Source organism: Mustelus asterias, chromosome 9, assembly GCF_964213995.1.
Source record: "Mustelus asterias chromosome 9, sMusAst1.hap1.1, whole genome shotgun sequence".
NCBI classification, from domain to species: Eukaryota; Metazoa; Chordata; class Chondrichthyes; order Carcharhiniformes; family Triakidae; genus Mustelus; species Mustelus asterias.
This window is the reverse complement of record NC_135809.1, coordinates 116,389,696-116,408,217: the sequence shown is the minus strand read 5'-3', so window position 1 is coordinate 116,408,217 and position 18,522 is coordinate 116,389,696. Positions and strand designations below refer to the sequence as shown.

The 18,522-nt window shown below is 47.1% G+C and overlaps 1 protein-coding gene across 1 annotated transcript in view; it reads left to right on the top strand.

Annotated features, from left to right (window-relative positions):
* The window catches only part of LOC144498950 (metallophosphoesterase MPPED2), a 185,684-nt gene that overhangs the window by 50,867 nt on the left and 116,295 nt on the right, over positions 1-18,522 (top strand). The window contains exon 4 of the mRNA XM_078220923.1: positions 11,215-11,440. Coding sequence (XP_078077049.1) covers positions 11,215-11,440 — 226 coding nt within the window. The remainder of the gene's footprint in view (positions 1-11,214; positions 11,441-18,522) is intronic.

Sequence of the window (18,522 nt, the reverse complement as noted above, 5' to 3'; positions counted from 1 at the left end):
ACTGGGATAGGGCCTGGGTGGGATTGTTCTTGGTGCAGTCTCGATGGACCGAATGGCTCCTTCGGTCCTGTAGGGATTCTATGATTCTGTGATTCTAAAAGTCTACTGATGACCATGACTACTGATTGTTGATTGTTGTACAAACCCATCTGGTTCACTAAAGTCCTTTAGGGAAGGAAATCTGCTGTCCTTGCCTGGTCTGGCCTATATGTGAACTTAGCTTTAGTGAGCAAGTTATTGCTGAGTAAGTGCCACTTCATAGCACCATCGGTGCCACCTTCCATCATTTTACTGATGATCGAGAGTAGACTCATGGGGTGGTAATTGGTCAGTTTGGACTTGCCCTGTTTTTCTGGACTTTACATACCTGGGCATTTATCCAGGTTGCCCAGTAGATGCCAGTGCTGTAGCTATACTGGACTAGCTTGGCGAGGGGCGTGCCTGCTCTGGAGCACAAGTACTATTGCTGGAATATTATCAGTGCCCATTGCCTTTGCAGTATCCAGTGCCTTCAGTTGTTTCTTGATGTCACGTGGAGTGAATTGGCTCGGCTGGAGACTGGCATCTGTGATGCTGGGAACCTCAGGTGAGGCCGAGATCGATCATCCACTTGGCATTTCTGGCTGAAGATGGTTGCAAATGTTTTGGCCTTGCCTTTTGCACTGATGTGCTGGGCTCTTCCATCATTGAGGATGGGGATATTTGTGGAGCCTCCTCCTCCAGTGAGTTGTTTAATTGTCCACCACCATTCATGACCAGATGTGGCAGAACTGTAGAGCTTAGATCTGATCTTTTGGTTGTGGACTCCTTTAGCTCTGTCTATGGCATACTGCTTCTGCTGTTTGGCGCACAAGTGCTTAACTTCATCAGGTTGACATGTCATTTTTAGCTATGCCTGGTGCTGCTCCTGGCATGCATTCCTGCACTCTCCATTGAACCAGGGTTGATCCCGTGGCTTGGTGGTAATGGTAGAGTGGTGGGTATGCCAGGCCACAAGGCAACATCATTCTCCCCGTGTCTGCGTCGGTTTCCTCCGGGTGCTCCAGTTTCCTCCCACAGTCCAAAGATGTGCGGGTTAGATTGATTGGCCATGGTAAATTGCATCTTAGTGACCCGGGATGTGAAGGTTAGATTGGTTAGTGGGGTAAGTGTGTAGGATTGTGGGGATAGGGCCTGGGGTGGGATTGTTGTCAGTGAAGACCCGATGGGCCAAAATGGCCGCCTCCTGCACTGTTGGGTTTCTATGATTTCTTACAGACTGTGGCTGAATATAATTTTGCTGCCGCTGATGGCTCACAACACCTCAAGGATGCCCATTTTTGAGTTGCTGCATCTGTTCAAAATCGATCCCATTTAGCACGGTGATAGTGCCACACAACACAATGGAGGGTATCCTCAATGTGAAGATGGGACTTCATATCCACGAGGATTAGGCAGTGTTCACTCCTACTGATACTGCCACGGACATGGCAAATCTGCGGCAAAAAAACCCCAGAAAATGCTGGAAAATCTCAGCAGGTCTGACAGCATCTGTGGAGAGAGAATCCTGACTCGAAAGATTAGCTCTATTCTCTTCCCACAGGTGCTGTCAGACCTGCTGAGATTTTCCAGCATTTTCTGTTTTTGTTTCAGATTCCAGCATCCGCAGTATTTTGCCTTTAACCGCACATCTGCGGCAGGCAGGTTGGTGACGTTGAGGTCAAGTGCATTTTTCCTTCTTGTTGGTTCCCTCAGCACCTGCTGCAGACCCAGTCTGGAAGCTATGGCCTTTATTACTTAGCCAGCTTGTCGGTACTGGTGCTACCAAGCCACACTTGCACATTGAAGACTCCACACCCAGAGTATATTCTGTGCCCCTAACCACCTCTGGTGCTTCTTCCCATTGGTGTTCAACGTGGAGGAATACTGATTCATCAGCTGAGGGGCTGGCGATGGTGGTGTGGTAGGCGGTAACCAGAAGGTGGTTCCCTTGTCCATGTTTGACCTGATGCCATGAGACCTCATGGGGTGTGAGGTGAAGTTGAGGACTCCCAGGGCAACTCCCTCCTGTCTGTGCACAACTGCGCCACCACCTGCTGGGATAAGACATACCCAAGGATGGTGTTGCTGGCGTCTGGGCCATTCTCTGTAAGGTATGATTCTGTGCATGTTACTGCATATATGTCAGGCAGTTGTTTGCCTGTGGGACAGCTCTCCCAATTTTATCGCAAACCCCCCGGATTTTTTTTGTTTATTTATTAGTGTCACAGGTAAGCTTACATTAACATTGCAATGAGAATACTGTGAAAATCCCCTAGTCACCACACTCCGGTGCCTGTTTGGGTACACTGAGGGAGAATTTAGCATGGTCAATGCACCTAACCAGCATGTCTTTCGGACTGTGGGAGGAAACCAGAGCACCGGGAGGACCCACGCAGACATGGAGAGAATGTGCAGTCTCTGCATGGAGAGTGACCCAAGCCAGGAATCGAACCTGGGTCCCACCCTTGTTACTGGGCAGGAACCAATGTTAGAAGTCATAGAAACCCGACAGTCCAGAAAGAGGCCATTCGGCCCATCGAGTCTGCACCGACCACAATCCCACCCAGGCCCTACCCCCGTATTCCTACATATTTACCCACTAATCCCTCTAACCTACGCATTTCGGGACACTAAGGGCAATTTTTAGCATAGCCAATCAACCTAACCCGCACATCTTTGGACTGTGGGAGGAAACCGGAGCACCCGGAGGAAACCCACGTAGACACGAGGAGAATGTGCAAACTCCACACAGACAGTGACCCAAGCCGGGAATCGAACCCAGGTCCCTGGAGCTGTGAAGCAGCAGTGCTAACCACTGTGCTACCGTGCCGCCCAACAAGGATTGGAACATCCTCTAACTTTAATGTTAAAATCTTCACAGACTCCTAATGTAGCACCCAAGGACGCACAGATGATTTGATTTATTATTGTCACATGTATTAATGTACAGTGAAAAGTATTGTTTCTTGCGCGTTATACAGACAAAGCATACCGTTCATAGGGAAGGAAACGAGAGAGTGCAGAATGTAGTGTTACAGTCATAGATACGGTGTAGAGAAAGATCAACTTAATGCAAGGTAAGTCCATTCAAAAGTCTGACAGCAGCAGGGAAGAAGCGGTTCTTGAGTCGGTTGGTACGTGACCTCAGACTTTTCTATCTTTTTCCCGACGGAAGAAGGTGGAAGAGAGAATGTCCAGGGTGTGAGGAGTCCTTAATTATGCTGGCTGCTTTGCCGAGGCAGCAGGAAGTGTAGACAAAGTCAATAGATGGGAGGCTGGTTTGCTTGATGGATTGGGCTATATTCACGACCTTTTGTCATTCCTTGCAGTCTTGGGCAGAGCAGGAGCCATACCAAGCTGTGACACAACCAGAAAAAATGCTTTCTATGGTGCATCTGTAAAAGTTAGTGAGAGTCGTAGCTGACATACCAAATTTCCTTCGTCTTCTGAGAAAGTAGAGGTGTTGGTGGGCTTTCTTAACTATAGTGTCAGCATGGGGGGATTAGGACAGGTTGGTGGTGATCTGGACACCTAAAAACTTGAATCTCTCAACCCTTTCTACTTTGTCCCTGTTGATGTAGACAGGGGCATGTTCTCCTTTACGCTTCCTGAAGTTGATAATCTCCTTCATTTTGTTGACACTGAGGGAGAGATTATTGTTGCCGCACCAGTTCACCAGATTCTCTATCTCATTCCTGTACTCTGTCTCGTCATTGTTTGAGATCCGACCCACTACAGTGGTGTCATCAGCAAACTTGAAAATTGAATTGGAGGAGAATTTGGCCACACAGTCATAGGTGTACAAGGAGTATAGTAGGCGGCTGAGAACACAGCCTTGTGGGGCACCGGTGTTGAGGATGATCGTAGAGGAGGTTGCCTATCCTGACTGATTGAATGATCAATGATTTCATGACCCCAACCAGTCCAATGACATTATCACTTTGCCAGTGCCTCCACCCCCAGTCTGTTGATGGAGCTAACTACTGATGAGCAAAGGGAATGGAAGGCCTCTGGGTAAGTCCCGACAGCTTGGACATTGAACTACATACTCGTGATGGAGTGGGGTAGACCTGTGGCACTCATGGTTGACAGTATTCACCACAAATTCTCCAAATGGATATGAGGAGTAGGCACTTACGGAAAAGCACACTCCAGTGCTGCACTGTCGGAACAGCCAGCACTCGGATGTGACGTCAAACCCCAAGGTGGTTGTAAAAGGTCCCACAGCACCATTCAGCCAAGAGCGGGGGAGTTCTCCCGAGTGTCCTGCCCAATATCCATTCCTCAACCAGCATAATCTCAAAACAACATTCAGCATTCATAGGGGCATTCAACTGGTCTGACAGCAGCAGTGGAGATAGAGACAGAGTTAACGTTTCAGGTTGCTGACCTCTGTCGGAACTCAGTCAAACACAGGCTATCAGGTCATTATCACATTACTGTGCGCGGGAGCTTGCTGTGTGAGAGTTGACTGTCGCATTTCCGACAACTCGACTGTGATAAATCAAAAATAATTCATCTTCTGTAGAGTGCTTTGAATCCGGAGTTTGTGAAAGGTGCTGTATCAATGCTTTCTTGGTTATGAATTCTTTATAAGAAAATGTTCTTTCCTTCATTTCTTTCTATCCTTCTTGTCTCTTCTTGTACGTCAAAGGGGCTTCTGAAAATGATTGCACTTGTAAAATAGGTAACATTGCTGTTGCTGCTCTTGTGTTCTCCCCCTCGCTCCCAACATCACCTGCATCCCCTCACCCACTGCATCAAAGCCCTGACTCCTCTTTAATTCTCCAGAATGCTATTGGATTGCAGGAAGTGCAAAGATTCATCAATGTGAAAGCTCTCTTCATATTTCATAGAATCCCAACAGTGCAGAAGGAGGCCATTCGGCCCATTGAGCCTGTGCTGACAACAATCCCACCCAGGCCCTATCCCCATAACGCCACTTATTTTTACCCCGCCAATCCCCCTGACACACAGCGGCAATTTACCACAACTGATCCACCTAACCCGCCCATCTTTGGACTGTGGGAGGAAACCAGAGCACTTGGACCACGCAGAGACGGGGAGAATGTGCAAACTCCATACAGACAGTGGCCCGAGGCCAGAATTGAACCTGGGTCCCTGGCACTGTGAGGCAGCAGTGCTAACCACTGTGCTACCATGCCATCCTTATAATACAGGAAGAAGCTGAGGGGAGATATAACTGAGGTAAATACAATTGGGGGAACCTTGAAAGAGTGGACGGAAAGAATCTACTTTCTGGGGCACAGATGGTCAGTAACGAAGGGACATAGATTTCGAGTAAAGGCAAAATACTGCAGATGCTGGAATCTGAAACAGAAACAGAAAATGTTGGAAAAGCTCAGCAGACCTGACGGCATCTGTGGAGAGAGAATAGAGCCAACGTCTCGAATCTGGATGACCCTTCGTCAGAGCTAAAGATAAAGAAAATAGCTCAAGATTTATACTGTGAGATGAGGGAGGGTTTGGGGGGGCTGTAATTGAACAAAGGGAATGTGAATGGTGATTTAAAGTATTTAAAGGTGGGGGGTCATGGGTCGCGGGCAGGTGAAGAAAGGGTCGCAATCTTCCCCAAAGGTCACCTGACTAGGGTGCCGCGAACTGCACACACTACTATGTGGTCAAAGCCTTCTGCCTCAATTTATACTCCCTTGGAATCGTAATCTCCGACTATAAGAGGCAGCAGTGAGCAGGTCAGTGCCAAGCATCCTGTACATATGTGCTTCTGGCGTGAATTCACTTGCAGGTGAGCTTCCTTCACTTGTGAGCAAGACAAGATACTGGATATGAATCGTTTAGTTACAAGAGACAGACAGAGATACTAATAGGCCAGGGCCTCCGGTGAACAGCCTACAAAGAAGAGACTAAAATCAGGAGTACAGCAGTATCAAACTGATTTCTTGAGTTGTGATTGTTTTAAATTGTGCCAACACAAATCAGGTTGTAAAGCCCATATGTGTCAAATGCAGGGAAATACTGGTGAATGAGTGAATGTTACATGAGTCCTGAAGTTTGGCCAATTGGTAAAAGTGGATCCCGGGACAGAAAGTTGGGAAGGCACTGATGATTTAAGGATTGGAGTGAGATGAAGAGAGATTTGTTCACTCAGAGGTTGGTGGAGGTCTTGTAGAGGCAGAAACCTTAATTACATTTAAAAATACCTCGATAGGCACTTGAAGCTCTGTAATCTACAAGAGCTGGAAGGTGTGATTAGGCTGGACAACTCTTTTTCAGCAGGCATTGGCACAGTGGGCTGAATGGCCTCCTCCCATGGCAGGGATTTTCAGCGGCCTGAATTTTTTGGATGAGGGATCTTGCATTGCGCCCCACCGACTCCGAGTGCCCCACAGCCAATTTACCCTCCAGTGATGGTTGATTGACTGCGGGCAGGACTACCGGCCATCACTCAGGAGGAAAAAAACACCTTAGAGAGTTGTTGGCCAACCTTATTGGCCCAGTACCTGTGGCGACAGCTCTGTAATGGACAGAACAGGAGGCTCAAGAAAATGTTGGCGACTAAGTGGATAAACCAGAGGCCCAGGAAGGTTCAGGGGGCCACAAGGCTCGCGAAGGACAGGGGCTGGTGAGGATCACAAGGGAATAACTTCAGAAGGCGGCTTCTGACGGAGGCAAGTTTCTCATGAGGCCCTGTCTGCCCCAGTGTAAAATCGCTGTATGGTCGGACAGGTGGAAACCCAGATGGAATCCCAATCCTTCAATTTCATGCTGCCCACCACCTCCCCCCCCCACCCCCCGACTCCCACCTAAAAACTTGCCAGCAGAGGAGTATAAAAATCTGGCCCATGTTTCCCGTAGAGCTGTAGAAAGCTGATTCCTTTGATAACTGCTTGAGCAAAGTTAAGTACTGACTGCCCTGGAAGTTGAAGCACTTTGCGAGCTGTACCTGGTCGAAGATTTATACTCTGGGCTCTGTGACCAAACCACACCCATGTCTAGAGAACTCCATTAAGTGCAGACTTGGAGAGACACCAAACGTTCTGGGGCTTGATCTTGGAGACAAAAGTCGGTGTAAACCTTTCCCAGCACAGGTTTCCCCACCCATTCACAACAAAGAGAAAGGTACACTCACCAACTCTGAAGGGATCTATTCCTCGATGCCTCTTTGCATGACCTCCTCCCTCACCCAGTCAAGCTGTCTTTATTCCCATTGCAATCTAATTGATACTGCGTTCAGCTTTGGTCTCCTTACCTCAGGAAGGATATACTTGCCTCAGAAGGGAGTTCAGCAAAGGTTCATCTGACTGCCTCCTGGGAATAAGAGAGCTCTCCTTTGGGGAGAGATGAAGTCGGGTGAGGATCTTGCATCGCATCCCACTGACTCTGAGTGCCCAGCAGCTAATTTACCCTCCAGTGATGGTTGCTATGAGGCACAGTGCCTCATAGCAACAGGAACCTGGGTTCAATTCCAGCCTTGGGTGACTTTCTGTGTGGAGTTTGCACTGTTTTGTGGGGGGTGGGGAGAGGGGTGTGGGAGGGAGGATGGGGGGGGGAGGTGGGGGGCTACGTGCCAGAACAGTGATCTCTCTGCATAGACTAAATTTGTTAAACCAGTGAATTTCCCTTGACCAATTCATCATTTTTTATCGAGATGCAAGACGGTGGTGGTTGCAAGGAACGCTTCAGAAACTCATTGCTCGCGCCACCTTGTGAGCAAAACCTGCAGTGCACCGTGACAGTTGACATGGCAATTTAATGGCTGTCACAATGTTTGGTCAGGTCTTTCTGTTAACAGAAAGTTGAGGGTACGATACAAAAGAGTTTCAGTAAATAGATCAATTGCTGACATTTCCCCTTACTTTCCCTTCGAAAAAAAATCCGTGATAGACTGTTTGAAACTTTAAATGGAGTTTTTCTTCAAGAGATTTATTTTCACAATGTTCTGCTTTTAGAGAATGATAAGGTGTGACCGTGAGCCTGTCAGTTTTATTGATTCAGGCATTTTGTTTGTTCCAGGTTTGAGGATCGGCTTTTATACAAATTTTTAATTCCCTTGTGAATTATTTTAACACTGGCATTAACCCTAAATTACTTGTATAAAAGCAAATTCAAGTGTGACTTCCACCCTTATAAACAAAATGCATTTGTTAAAAAGGTCAACACAGATGACAACATTTGAAATAAAATAAAGGTGTGCGTATATACATAGTGCTGCTTTAAAGTACTATGCAGTGTTATAATGTAAAAATAAGCTGCCAATTTGCACACAGCCAGATGCCACAAACACCATAGAATCATACAGCGCAGAAGAGGCCCTTCGGCCCATCGAGTCTGTACCGACACATTAGAAGTACCTGAACTCCCACCTAATCCCATCTGCCAGCATTTGGCCCATAGCCTTGAATCCAAGGTGCCAAGTGCTCATCCAGGTACTTTTTAAAGGATGTGAGGCAACCTGCCTCCACCACCCTCCCAGGCAGCACATTCCAGACCGTCACCACGCTCTGCGTGAAAAGGTTTTTCCTCACATCTCCCCTAAACCTCCAGTCCCTCACCTTGAACATATGTCCTCTCGTGACTGACCCTTCAACTAAGGGGAACAGCTGCTCCTTACCCACTCTGTCCATGTCACTCATAATCTTGTACACTTCGATCAGGTTGCCCCTCAGTATTCTCTGCTCCAACGAAAATGACCCAAACCTACCCAACCTCCCTTCACAACTTAAGTGTTCCATCCCAGGCAGCATCCTGGGGAATCTCCTCTGCACCCTCTCCAGTGCAATCACACCCTTCCCACAATGCGGCAACCAGAACAGCGCACAGTACTCTAGCTGTGACCTCACCATAGTTCTATACAACTCCAACATGACTTCCCTGCATTTGTAACCTATGCCTCAATTGATAAAAGCAAGTGTCCCATATGACTTTTTCATCTCCCTGCTAACATGTCCTTCTGCCTTCAGAAATCTATGGACATACAGGATCCCTTTGTTCCACAGAACTTCCCCTTGTCCTACCATTCATTGAATACATCCCTGTCAAATGACTCCTTCCAAAGTGTATCACCTCACACTTTTCAGGGTTAAATTCCATCTGCCACTTATCCGCCCATTTGACCATCTCGTCCATATCTTCTTGTAGCTCAAGACATTCCACCTCACTGTTAACCACCCGGCCAATCTTTGTATCACCCGCAAACTTACTAATTCTACCCCCACATAGTCATCAATGTCATTTATATAAATGATGAATGATCGGGGGACCAAAACAGATCCCTGTGGTACGCCACTGGACACTGGCTTCCAGTCACTAAAGCAGCCTTCTGTCATCACCCTCTGTCTCCTACAATTTTGAATCCACTTTATCAAATTATCCTGTATCCCATGTGAATTTACCTTCTTTACAAGTCTCCCATGTGGGATCTTGTCAAAAGCTTTGCTGAAATGATGACCATATAATCTGCTTTTTAGTGACATTGGTTGAGGGATGAACGTTGGCATCAGGGAGAGCTCCCTTGTTTTGTTTTCAAAATAGTGCTGTGGATGTCATTTGTCCACTGAGAGAGCAAATTGGGTCTCGGTCTCATCCAAAATTCATTGGGCAGAATCTTGCTGAGGCCAGAAAGCCAGAGAGAGATACGCACCGCCTCTTGTCGGGAGGGTCTGTTGAGCTACAAGCCAATCAGGCTGTGGCAAGGCCAGAGGCGGGCCTTCCCCTGGAATCTAGACCCCCAGGGTGCAAGTCTCACCAGTCGAGAGCTTCTGCCCAATTAGAGGCTGGCAGCCTTTGTGCTCAGTAGCGCCACTGTGGCAGCCGCCGGAAGGACAGGCACCAGAAACCCAGGTCCAAGGTAAATAAAGTGGTGGTGAGGGGGGGAGGTTTGGGGGGGGTGGTGTTGCAGGGAGAAGGGTGTAGGAGGATCAGTGGCAAGGGAAGGGGAGTGACTTACAGCAAGTCTTCCCTCCCAACCCCTCCCCCCAGCCACCCTTTCCCGGTGTCCAGTCTCTCAACAAGACACTGAGTGCTTTGATCACGGGCCCCCCATCCCCCATCTCCAAGATTCCGACCATTACCTTCCATAGGTCAGCATTCCCTCAGTACTGCAGTGGGTGTGGCCTCTGTGCTCAGGTCTCTGGAGTGAAACCTGAATTCAAAACCTTCTGACTCAGGGCCAGAGTGCTATACATTGAGCCCAGACTGTGCAGTTATCCATTTGGATTGCTTGGATGCTGATGCCATTTCAGCTGTTTGTTGTGTCTTCAGGCTGCCACCATATTAACTGGTCCTGCCAGTCCTAATGACATCACCTACATCCCCAATGACCTCATTAACACCCCGATGACACCATTGATGCTCACAATAATGTCAGCAACACTTGCAATGACACCATCAACACGTGCAATGACATCGTCAACATCTGCAATGACATCATCAATACCTGTAGTGACACCATAAACATCTGCAATGACGTCATCCACACTGTAATGACAACATCAGCACCCACAAGGACATAATCGGCACCCAAAACACCATAATTGGCTCTTGCAATATGATGCATCATTAAATCACTCGGGAGGCTGGATCGTACCCGGGAAATAAAGGCTTTTATTAGTAACAAGAATGGAGCATACTATATAACAATACAATCCCAGACTAAAGGGTCACCAGGCAGTGCAGTGACCTTTATACTCCTACAGGTAGGCGGAGCCAACCGGAGTGTACCACAGAACAATACCAACAGGTAGAACACCCCAACAGTGACAACAGTAACATATGTACAAGTACCCATAGTGCTAAGCATCTATGGTTCAGTACCCGTAGTGGTAACCATCTATGGTTCACCACACAATGACATCAGCAAGCATGCGTTATTTAATCCAGAAAATGAAATGGATCCAACACAAAAAGCAAGCTTAAGTTCATCAGAATTCTTTGCAACTCTTTGACCTTTCAAGAAACCCTGATAGTGAAGGTGCCTGTGTCATATATGTTGGAATTGAGTTCTATAACAATCTGGGGGAACGGGACACAGTTCTGTGGTTGAATAATTAAGCAAGATTAATGGTGCCTGATGTAACCTTTGTTGTTATTGCGACAATTGTTCTGGCAGCCTGTACGTTTTTAAAACATTGCCTCTCTTGCCCTTTACGCATTCCTTGAGCATGTTTAACAAGGGAAGAAGGTTGTAATTAAGTGCTTCATTTGCAATTACAGGAAGCCTTCCCTATGAATATAAAATAGTCATCGCTGGAAACCATGAACTGACGTTTGATAAGGACTTCATTGCTGAGCTGGTGAAGCAGGACTATTACCGCTTCCCATCTGTCTCCAAGTTGAAGCCCGAGGACTTTGACAATGTCCAATCACTCCTGACCAATTGTATTTACGTCCAAGACTCGGAGGTAACGGTGAAAGGATTTCAAATATATGGCACACCATGGTAAGTTTTAACTTGATATTCAGCTGGCTTATAACCTGTCCATTCGCAACCGGAAAGCTTTTATTCTACATTGTGCCTTCATTAACTGATAGCATCATAGAATGGTTACAGAGCAGGGGGAGGCCATTTGGCCCATCGCATCTGTGCTGTCTCTGCAAGAGCAACTGAGCTAGTCCCACACCTCTGCCTGTCGCTCTGCCATTATTTTCTTTTCAGGTGCCTATCAGATTGCTTTTTGAAAGCTGCGATTGTGTCTGTCACCACCCCCCCCCCCCCCCCCCCCCCCACCACCCCCCACAGCAGCACCTTCCTGCTCCTGACCACTCGCTGCATAAAAAAAGGTTTTCCCTCACATCTTTGTTGGTGAGGGCAAGAAACTGCGTAGGAGGTTTGAGAAGACTGTCCACTGCTGTGTTGTCCAACAGGGTTCCTTGCATTTTGTTTGCTCAAGCCGTTTTGACGGGACTATCAAATGGACTATTTCAGGGGAAGAGATCTGGCTGTTGGTGCGATTCTGACATAAACCACATCCCCAGAAGAGACGAAACAACCAATCGATGTGTGGATTGTGTTGTGGCTTTGGAGCATTCAAATATCGTCTAAACACTAAAGCAAAGCTCAAGTTGCATGAATTGATGAGTTTACCACAAACAAATTTTTAAAAACCACACTGCCTGCAATTTATAAAGCAAGGAAAAAATAGAATGGGAATTGATGTGAGCTCAGGATGTCCCCGTGTGCTTTGCAGCCAAAAAGTACTTTTTAAAGTGTTTTAAAGTTTATTTATTACTATCACAAGTCAGCTTACATTAGCACTGCAATGAAGTTACTGTGAAAATCCCCTAATCGCCACACTCCAGCGCCTGTTCGGATACACTGAGGGAGAATTTAGCATGGCCAACATATCTTTCAGACTGTGGGAGGAAACCGGAGCACTTGGAGGAAACCCACTCAGACACGGGGAGAACGTGCAAACTCCGCACAGACAGTGACCCAAGCCGGGAATCGAACCCAGGTCCCTGGCACTGTGAGGCAGCAGTGCTAACCACTGTGCCACCTTGACCCCTGGTGTAAGGCACAGAAATGTGGCAGCCAAATTGCACGTAGCAAGATCCCACAAACAGCAATGTGAAAATGATCAGTGCTGGAATTCTCCAGCCATTCCCGCCCCACTGCCGCTGCCGCGGGACTGGAGAATCTCAGCTGTGGGTGAGGTCGGGGAATCCCGGCCCCAGATCTTTGTTCAGTGATATTACTTGAGGGATAAATATTCAGCCGGCCACTCGACAGAACGTCCCATGCCTTTTTATTATTTATTCATAGGGCAAAGACGTTGCTGACAAGGCCAGCATTTATCAACCATCCATAATTGCCTTTGGGAAAACCATTTATCATAGAATCCCTACAATACAGAAGGAGGCCATTTGGCCCATCATGTCTGCACTGACTCTTCAATGGAGCATCTCCTCCACAACTCCATGTATTTATCCCGCTAATCCCTCTGACCTACACATCCTAAGACACTAACGGTCAACTTAGCATGGCCAATCAACCTAGTCTGCACATCTTTGAACTGTGGCAGGAAACCGGAGCACCCGGAGGAAAGCCACGCAGACACGGGGACAACGTGCAAACTCCACATAGACACCCAAGGCCGGAATTGAACCTGGCTCCCTGGCGTTGTAAGGCAGCAGTGCTAACCACTGTGCCATCATGCCACCCCAGAAGGTGGTGGTGGGAAGGGGGAGGTGGTGGTGAGCTATCTTCTTGAATACAACTGAGTATGTTGCTCGAAAGCGCCCCCATTGTCGTGGGTTTGGAGTCACTCAGAGGCCCAGACTGGGCCAGGAAGGCAGATTCTCTCTCCGAAAGGACATTAGAGAACCATTTGGATTTTTAAGAACCATTTGGATTTTTACAACAATCCAATAGTTACTTAGTCACCATTTTCATTTTAGATTTATTTAATTCAGTCTAAGTTCCTTGGTGGGATTTGAACTCATGTTTGCAGGTCCAGGCTTCTGGATTACTAGTCTAGTAACATAACCACTATTGCTGTACCTTTGAACCCTTTGTGCCCATCTGGGAAGGCAGACAGACCTCAGTTTGATGTCTCTTCTGAAAGATAGGTCCTCTGACATTGCAGCACCCTCTCAGTACTGCATTGGAAGCATTGTCCTAGATTATGGGCTCAAGCCTCTGGAGTGAGCGAGAATGACACCCACTGAGCCATGATTGACACATGAGTGAAAATGTAATATCTAATAATAACATGGATGGTGTTAAGCATCTACCACCAGAGTTTAAATGATTGGGTCCACAGGTTGACCCGGCTAACTGAGCATGTCCACTGGAGTTTTTTGATTGGATTTGAGCTATTATTGTCACATGTATTAGCATACAGTGAAAAGTATTGTTTCTCACACGCTCTACAATTGGAAATATATTGCAGGAGATATTGGCTGCATTTGTTTCTACTTTTGTGGAATGTCTCATCTCCAAGGAGGGGCTGAGGAGGATGAACTAACCTGGTCAGCCCAGCATCTGGTCATTTCCATTTTGCCTGAGGCAGAGAGCAGCTGTTTGTGTGCGGAGCTCTGTAGACCAGTCCCAATGCCAAAGGAAGCTGTCGGATAGGCAGTGGTGAAGATAAGACAAAGAGGAGGTGGAAAAATAGCAAATAAATAATGGAATTGTTGAATGATACAGTACAGGATGTGGCTGTTAAACCCTTACACCCTGTGCTGTCTCTTTGCAAAAGCTTTCCAATTAGTCAAGAACAAAAATTTGCATTTATATAGTGCCTATTAATAATATCCTGATGTGCTTCATCAGAGTGGCACCAAGCCTCCAAAGCATTCATTAGGTAGGTGACCATTAGTCAATAAGTTGGGATGTAAGGAGCGTCTTTAAGGAGGGGAGAGACGTGTAGAGGGTCAGTGAGGGAATTTCAGAGCCTAAGGCCTCGGCAGCTGAAAGCACAGCAGCCAACGGTAGAGACTTTTTTATTGGTTTCTTTCGGGTGGGTGCCGCTGGCCAGGCCGCCATTTGTTGCCAAATCCCTAATTGCTTTTGATTGTATGGCTGCACCCATCCGGTGCAGGTACACCCACAGTACTGACAGGAGTTCAGGGACTTTGATCCAGACACAGTGAAGGAACCTTGATAAAGTTCCAAGTTAGGATGGTGTGCGGCTTGGAGGGGAATTTGCAGGTGGTGGCATTCCAATGCATCTGCTACCTTGTCCTTAAGGTGATAGAAGTCAGAGATTTGGAAGGTGCTGTCGAAGGAACCTTGGTGAGTTGCTGCAGCAGATAGTACATCGTCATTTGATTTCATTGGTCAGAACATTGAATACAGGAGTTGGGACGCCTTGTTGAAGTTGTACAAGACATTGGTAAGGCCACACTTGGAATACTGTGTACAGTTCTGGTCATCCTATTATAGAAAGGGTATTATTAAACTAGAAAGAATGCAGAAAAGATTTACTAGGATGCTACCGGAACTTGATGGTTTGAGTTATAAGGAGAGGCTGGATAGACTGGGACTTTTTTCCCTGGAGTTTAGGAGACTTAGGGGTGATCTTATAGAGGTCTATAAAATAATGAGGGACATAGCTCAGGTCATAGATAGTCAACATCTTTTACCAAAGGTAGAGGAGTTAAAACTAGAGGGCATGGGTTTAAGGTGAGTGGGGAGAGATACAAAAGGGTCCAGAGGGGCAGTTGTTTCACTCAGAGGGTGGTGAGTGTCTGGAACAAGCTGCTAGAGGTAGTAGAAGAGGCAGGTATAATTTTGTCTTTTAAAAAGCATTTAGACAGTTACGTGGGTAAGGTGGGTATAGAGGGATATGGGCCAAACACGGGCAATTGGGACTAGCTTAATTGTTCAAAAAAAAGGGCGGCATGAATAAGTTGGGCCGAAGGGCCTGTTTCCATGCTGTAAACCTCTATGGCTTTATATACCATTGTCACTGCATCAGTGGTGGAGAGAGTGAACGTTAAAATGGGGATGCTCTAGAGGCTAGAATTGTCAGATGACAGAGATCCCAGAGTGTGTAGAGCTGGAAAATGTTACATGACAAAAACTGAGGCATTGGCCGGGAGCCAACCTGGGACAATGATCACAGTGGTGATATGTTAATGGGGATTGGCGTGAGTTAGGACATGGGTGACAAGATTATAGATAAACTCATGTCGGGAAGAAGATAGGATACTGGCTAGGAGAGCATTGGAAAGTCAAGTCTAAAGGCTACAGAAGTATAAATGAGCCGCAGATGGTATGAGGTAAGAGTGTAGATGGGCAATTTTACAGAGGTGGATGGTGGCGGAGTAGGTATGTGATCAGAAGCGGATCTCGGGGTTAAATACGACACCAAGGTTACAAATTTTGGTTCAGCTTCAGTTAGTTGCCAGGGACTGGTAGCTGGGCGACAAGAGGGCAAGAAATCAGTGGCTTCTTTCTTCCCAATGTTCAGTTGAAGAAAATCTTTACTCGTCCAGCTCGGGGTTCGGGAGAAGTGGTGTCCGGGTCTCGTCAATCAGCATTAATAAACTCATTATCTCACTGCTGTTTGTGGGAGCTTGCTGTGCACAGATTGGCTGCCATGTTTCCTACGTTACAACAGCGACTACAATTCAAAAGTACTTCATTGGCTGCCTCACAGCGCCAGGGACCCGGGTTCAATTCCGGCCTCGGGTCGCTGTCTGTGTGGAGTTTGCACCTACGTGGGGTTAGGGCCTTGGAGGGATTGTGGTCGGTGTAGACTCGATGGGCCGAATGGCGGCCTCCTGTACTGCAGGGATTCTATGATTCTAAAGCGTTTTGGGATTCCCTGAGGTCACAAAAGGTGCTGTAGAAATGCTAGTGTGTCTTTTACTTCTTTAAATTAGGAAGAGTTCCATTCTCCACCCCCTTCCCCCTCAACGTTCTCCTAAACCGGTGCAAAATAACATTTCTCTAATTATAAAGAGCAATGAATTTCAGCTTGGATGTGGAACAAGGAGTGGGGCATTTTCTTTCTCAATATTGATGGGCCACTCTGATAGGGTTAAAGGAAGATGGTTAATTAAAGCTATAAGGTACCTCCATCATGGGGCGCTCATTTCACTGTGTCCCATTCATAGAAACAGAAGACAGGAGCAGAAGGAGGCCATTTGACCCTTCGAGCCTGCTCCACCATTCATTACGATCATGGCTGATCGTCCAACTCCCTAGCCTAATCCTGCTTTCTCCCCATAACCTTTTGATCCCATTCACCCCAAGTGCTATATCCAGCCGCCTCCGTTCGTCAGGGAGAGTCCTAGTTTCTAGGGAATTTAATTATTTTCTGATTATAATTTCCATTATTTCAGTGCATTTGGATGTATTTGTTCTGTGATAAAATGGGAGACCCACACAGTGCTCTGTTATGCACTTCCTATCCATCACCAAATTAGATGACAGCCCTGAAAGTCCTCTACAATCACTGGGTAACTCAAACTAAATGACTTGAGCTTTTAACCCCGGCGTAATAGATACATTCTTTACTGATAAAGCAAACAAGAACCTTATAAACCACACTGAACATCCTTGGGCAACTCACAGGAGCGCCATCAGCCAAAATATTGATGGAGCCAAAAAAAGGAGACATAACGGAATTCTCGTAACAGTTTTTGACATCATGGGTGGCACGGTGGCACAGTGGTTAGCACTGCTACCTCACAGTGCCAGGGACGCGGGTTCAATTCTGGCCTTGGGTCACTGTCTGAGTGGTGTTTGCATGTTCTCCCCATGTCTGCGTGGGTTTCCTCCAGGTGCTCTGGTTTCCTCCAACATTCCAATGATGTACGCATTAGGTTGATTGGCCATGCTTAGTGTCAGGGAGATTAGCACGGTAAATACACGGGGTTATAGGGATAGGGCCTGTGTGGCATTGTTGTTGGTACAGGATTGATGGGCCGAATGGCCTCTTTCTGCACTGTATCATAGAACCATAGAATCCTACAATGCAGAAGGAGGCCATTCGGCCCACCAAGTCTGTACCAACCACAATCCCACCCGGGCCCTATCCCCATAATCCCATGCATTTACCATAGCTATCCCCCCTGACACTAAGGGGCAATTTAGCATGGCCAATCCACCTAACCCGCACACCTTTGGACTGTGGGTGGAAACCGGAGCACCCGGCGGAAACCCACGCAGACACGGGGAGAATGTGCAGGTTCCTCACAGACAGAGACCCAAGCTGGGAATCGAACCCGGGTCCCTGGTGCTGTGAGGCAGCAGTGCTGACCACTGTGCCATCATGCTGCTGTAGGGATTCTATGGGTGGAATTTCCTGTGGTGAGCGGGACATGGACCATACAAAGGTCTGTTGACCTGGGGTGGGATTTTCCGTTCTTGGGTCAAGCGTGGCTGGAAAATCCCGCCCCCTGATTCTATGATTCTATTATCTTAAAATGAGAAGAGAGCGGCTGCAAGGTTTATGGAGGGAATTCCAGAGCTTAGAAAGCTGAGGGGAGAGCTGCCAATGGTGGAGCCAAGACAGTGGGCAATGCGCAAGAGGCCAAAATTGGGAGATCACGGAGGGCTAGAGGATGTTACGGAAATGGGGAAGGCCGAGGCTGCAGAGAGATTTGAACACTAAGATGTGAATTTTAAATTTGAGTCTTTGGTAGTCCCGGATGCCCGTCAGTGAGCCGGGGAGCGATGGTGGACGGGATTTGGTGCGAGTTAGGGAATGCAGGCAGCACAGTGTTGGATGAGCTCAAGTTTACAGATGAGCAAATGAATATTTAAAGATCAGAATTTTTAAAATTCATTTGGCTGGGGAAGCAGTTATCGTTCAATGTCAAGGTCAACAATATCAGACTGAGGAATGGTAGCTTTAGGCTACAAAGCCAGACAACAGTCATTTCCAGGTTGCTATTTACCCATCTCGCCCGTGCTCTGTTGTGGGGTCCACAGCTAAAACATTAACCCTGTTCTGTTTTTACTAGGTGCCAAAAGGCTTGCTGTAGTTTTATTATCAGATTTCAGCCTTTGTGGTCTCTCTTCGCGTCTCGCCCTGTTCCTGACTTCTACCTAAACTGTTCACCCTG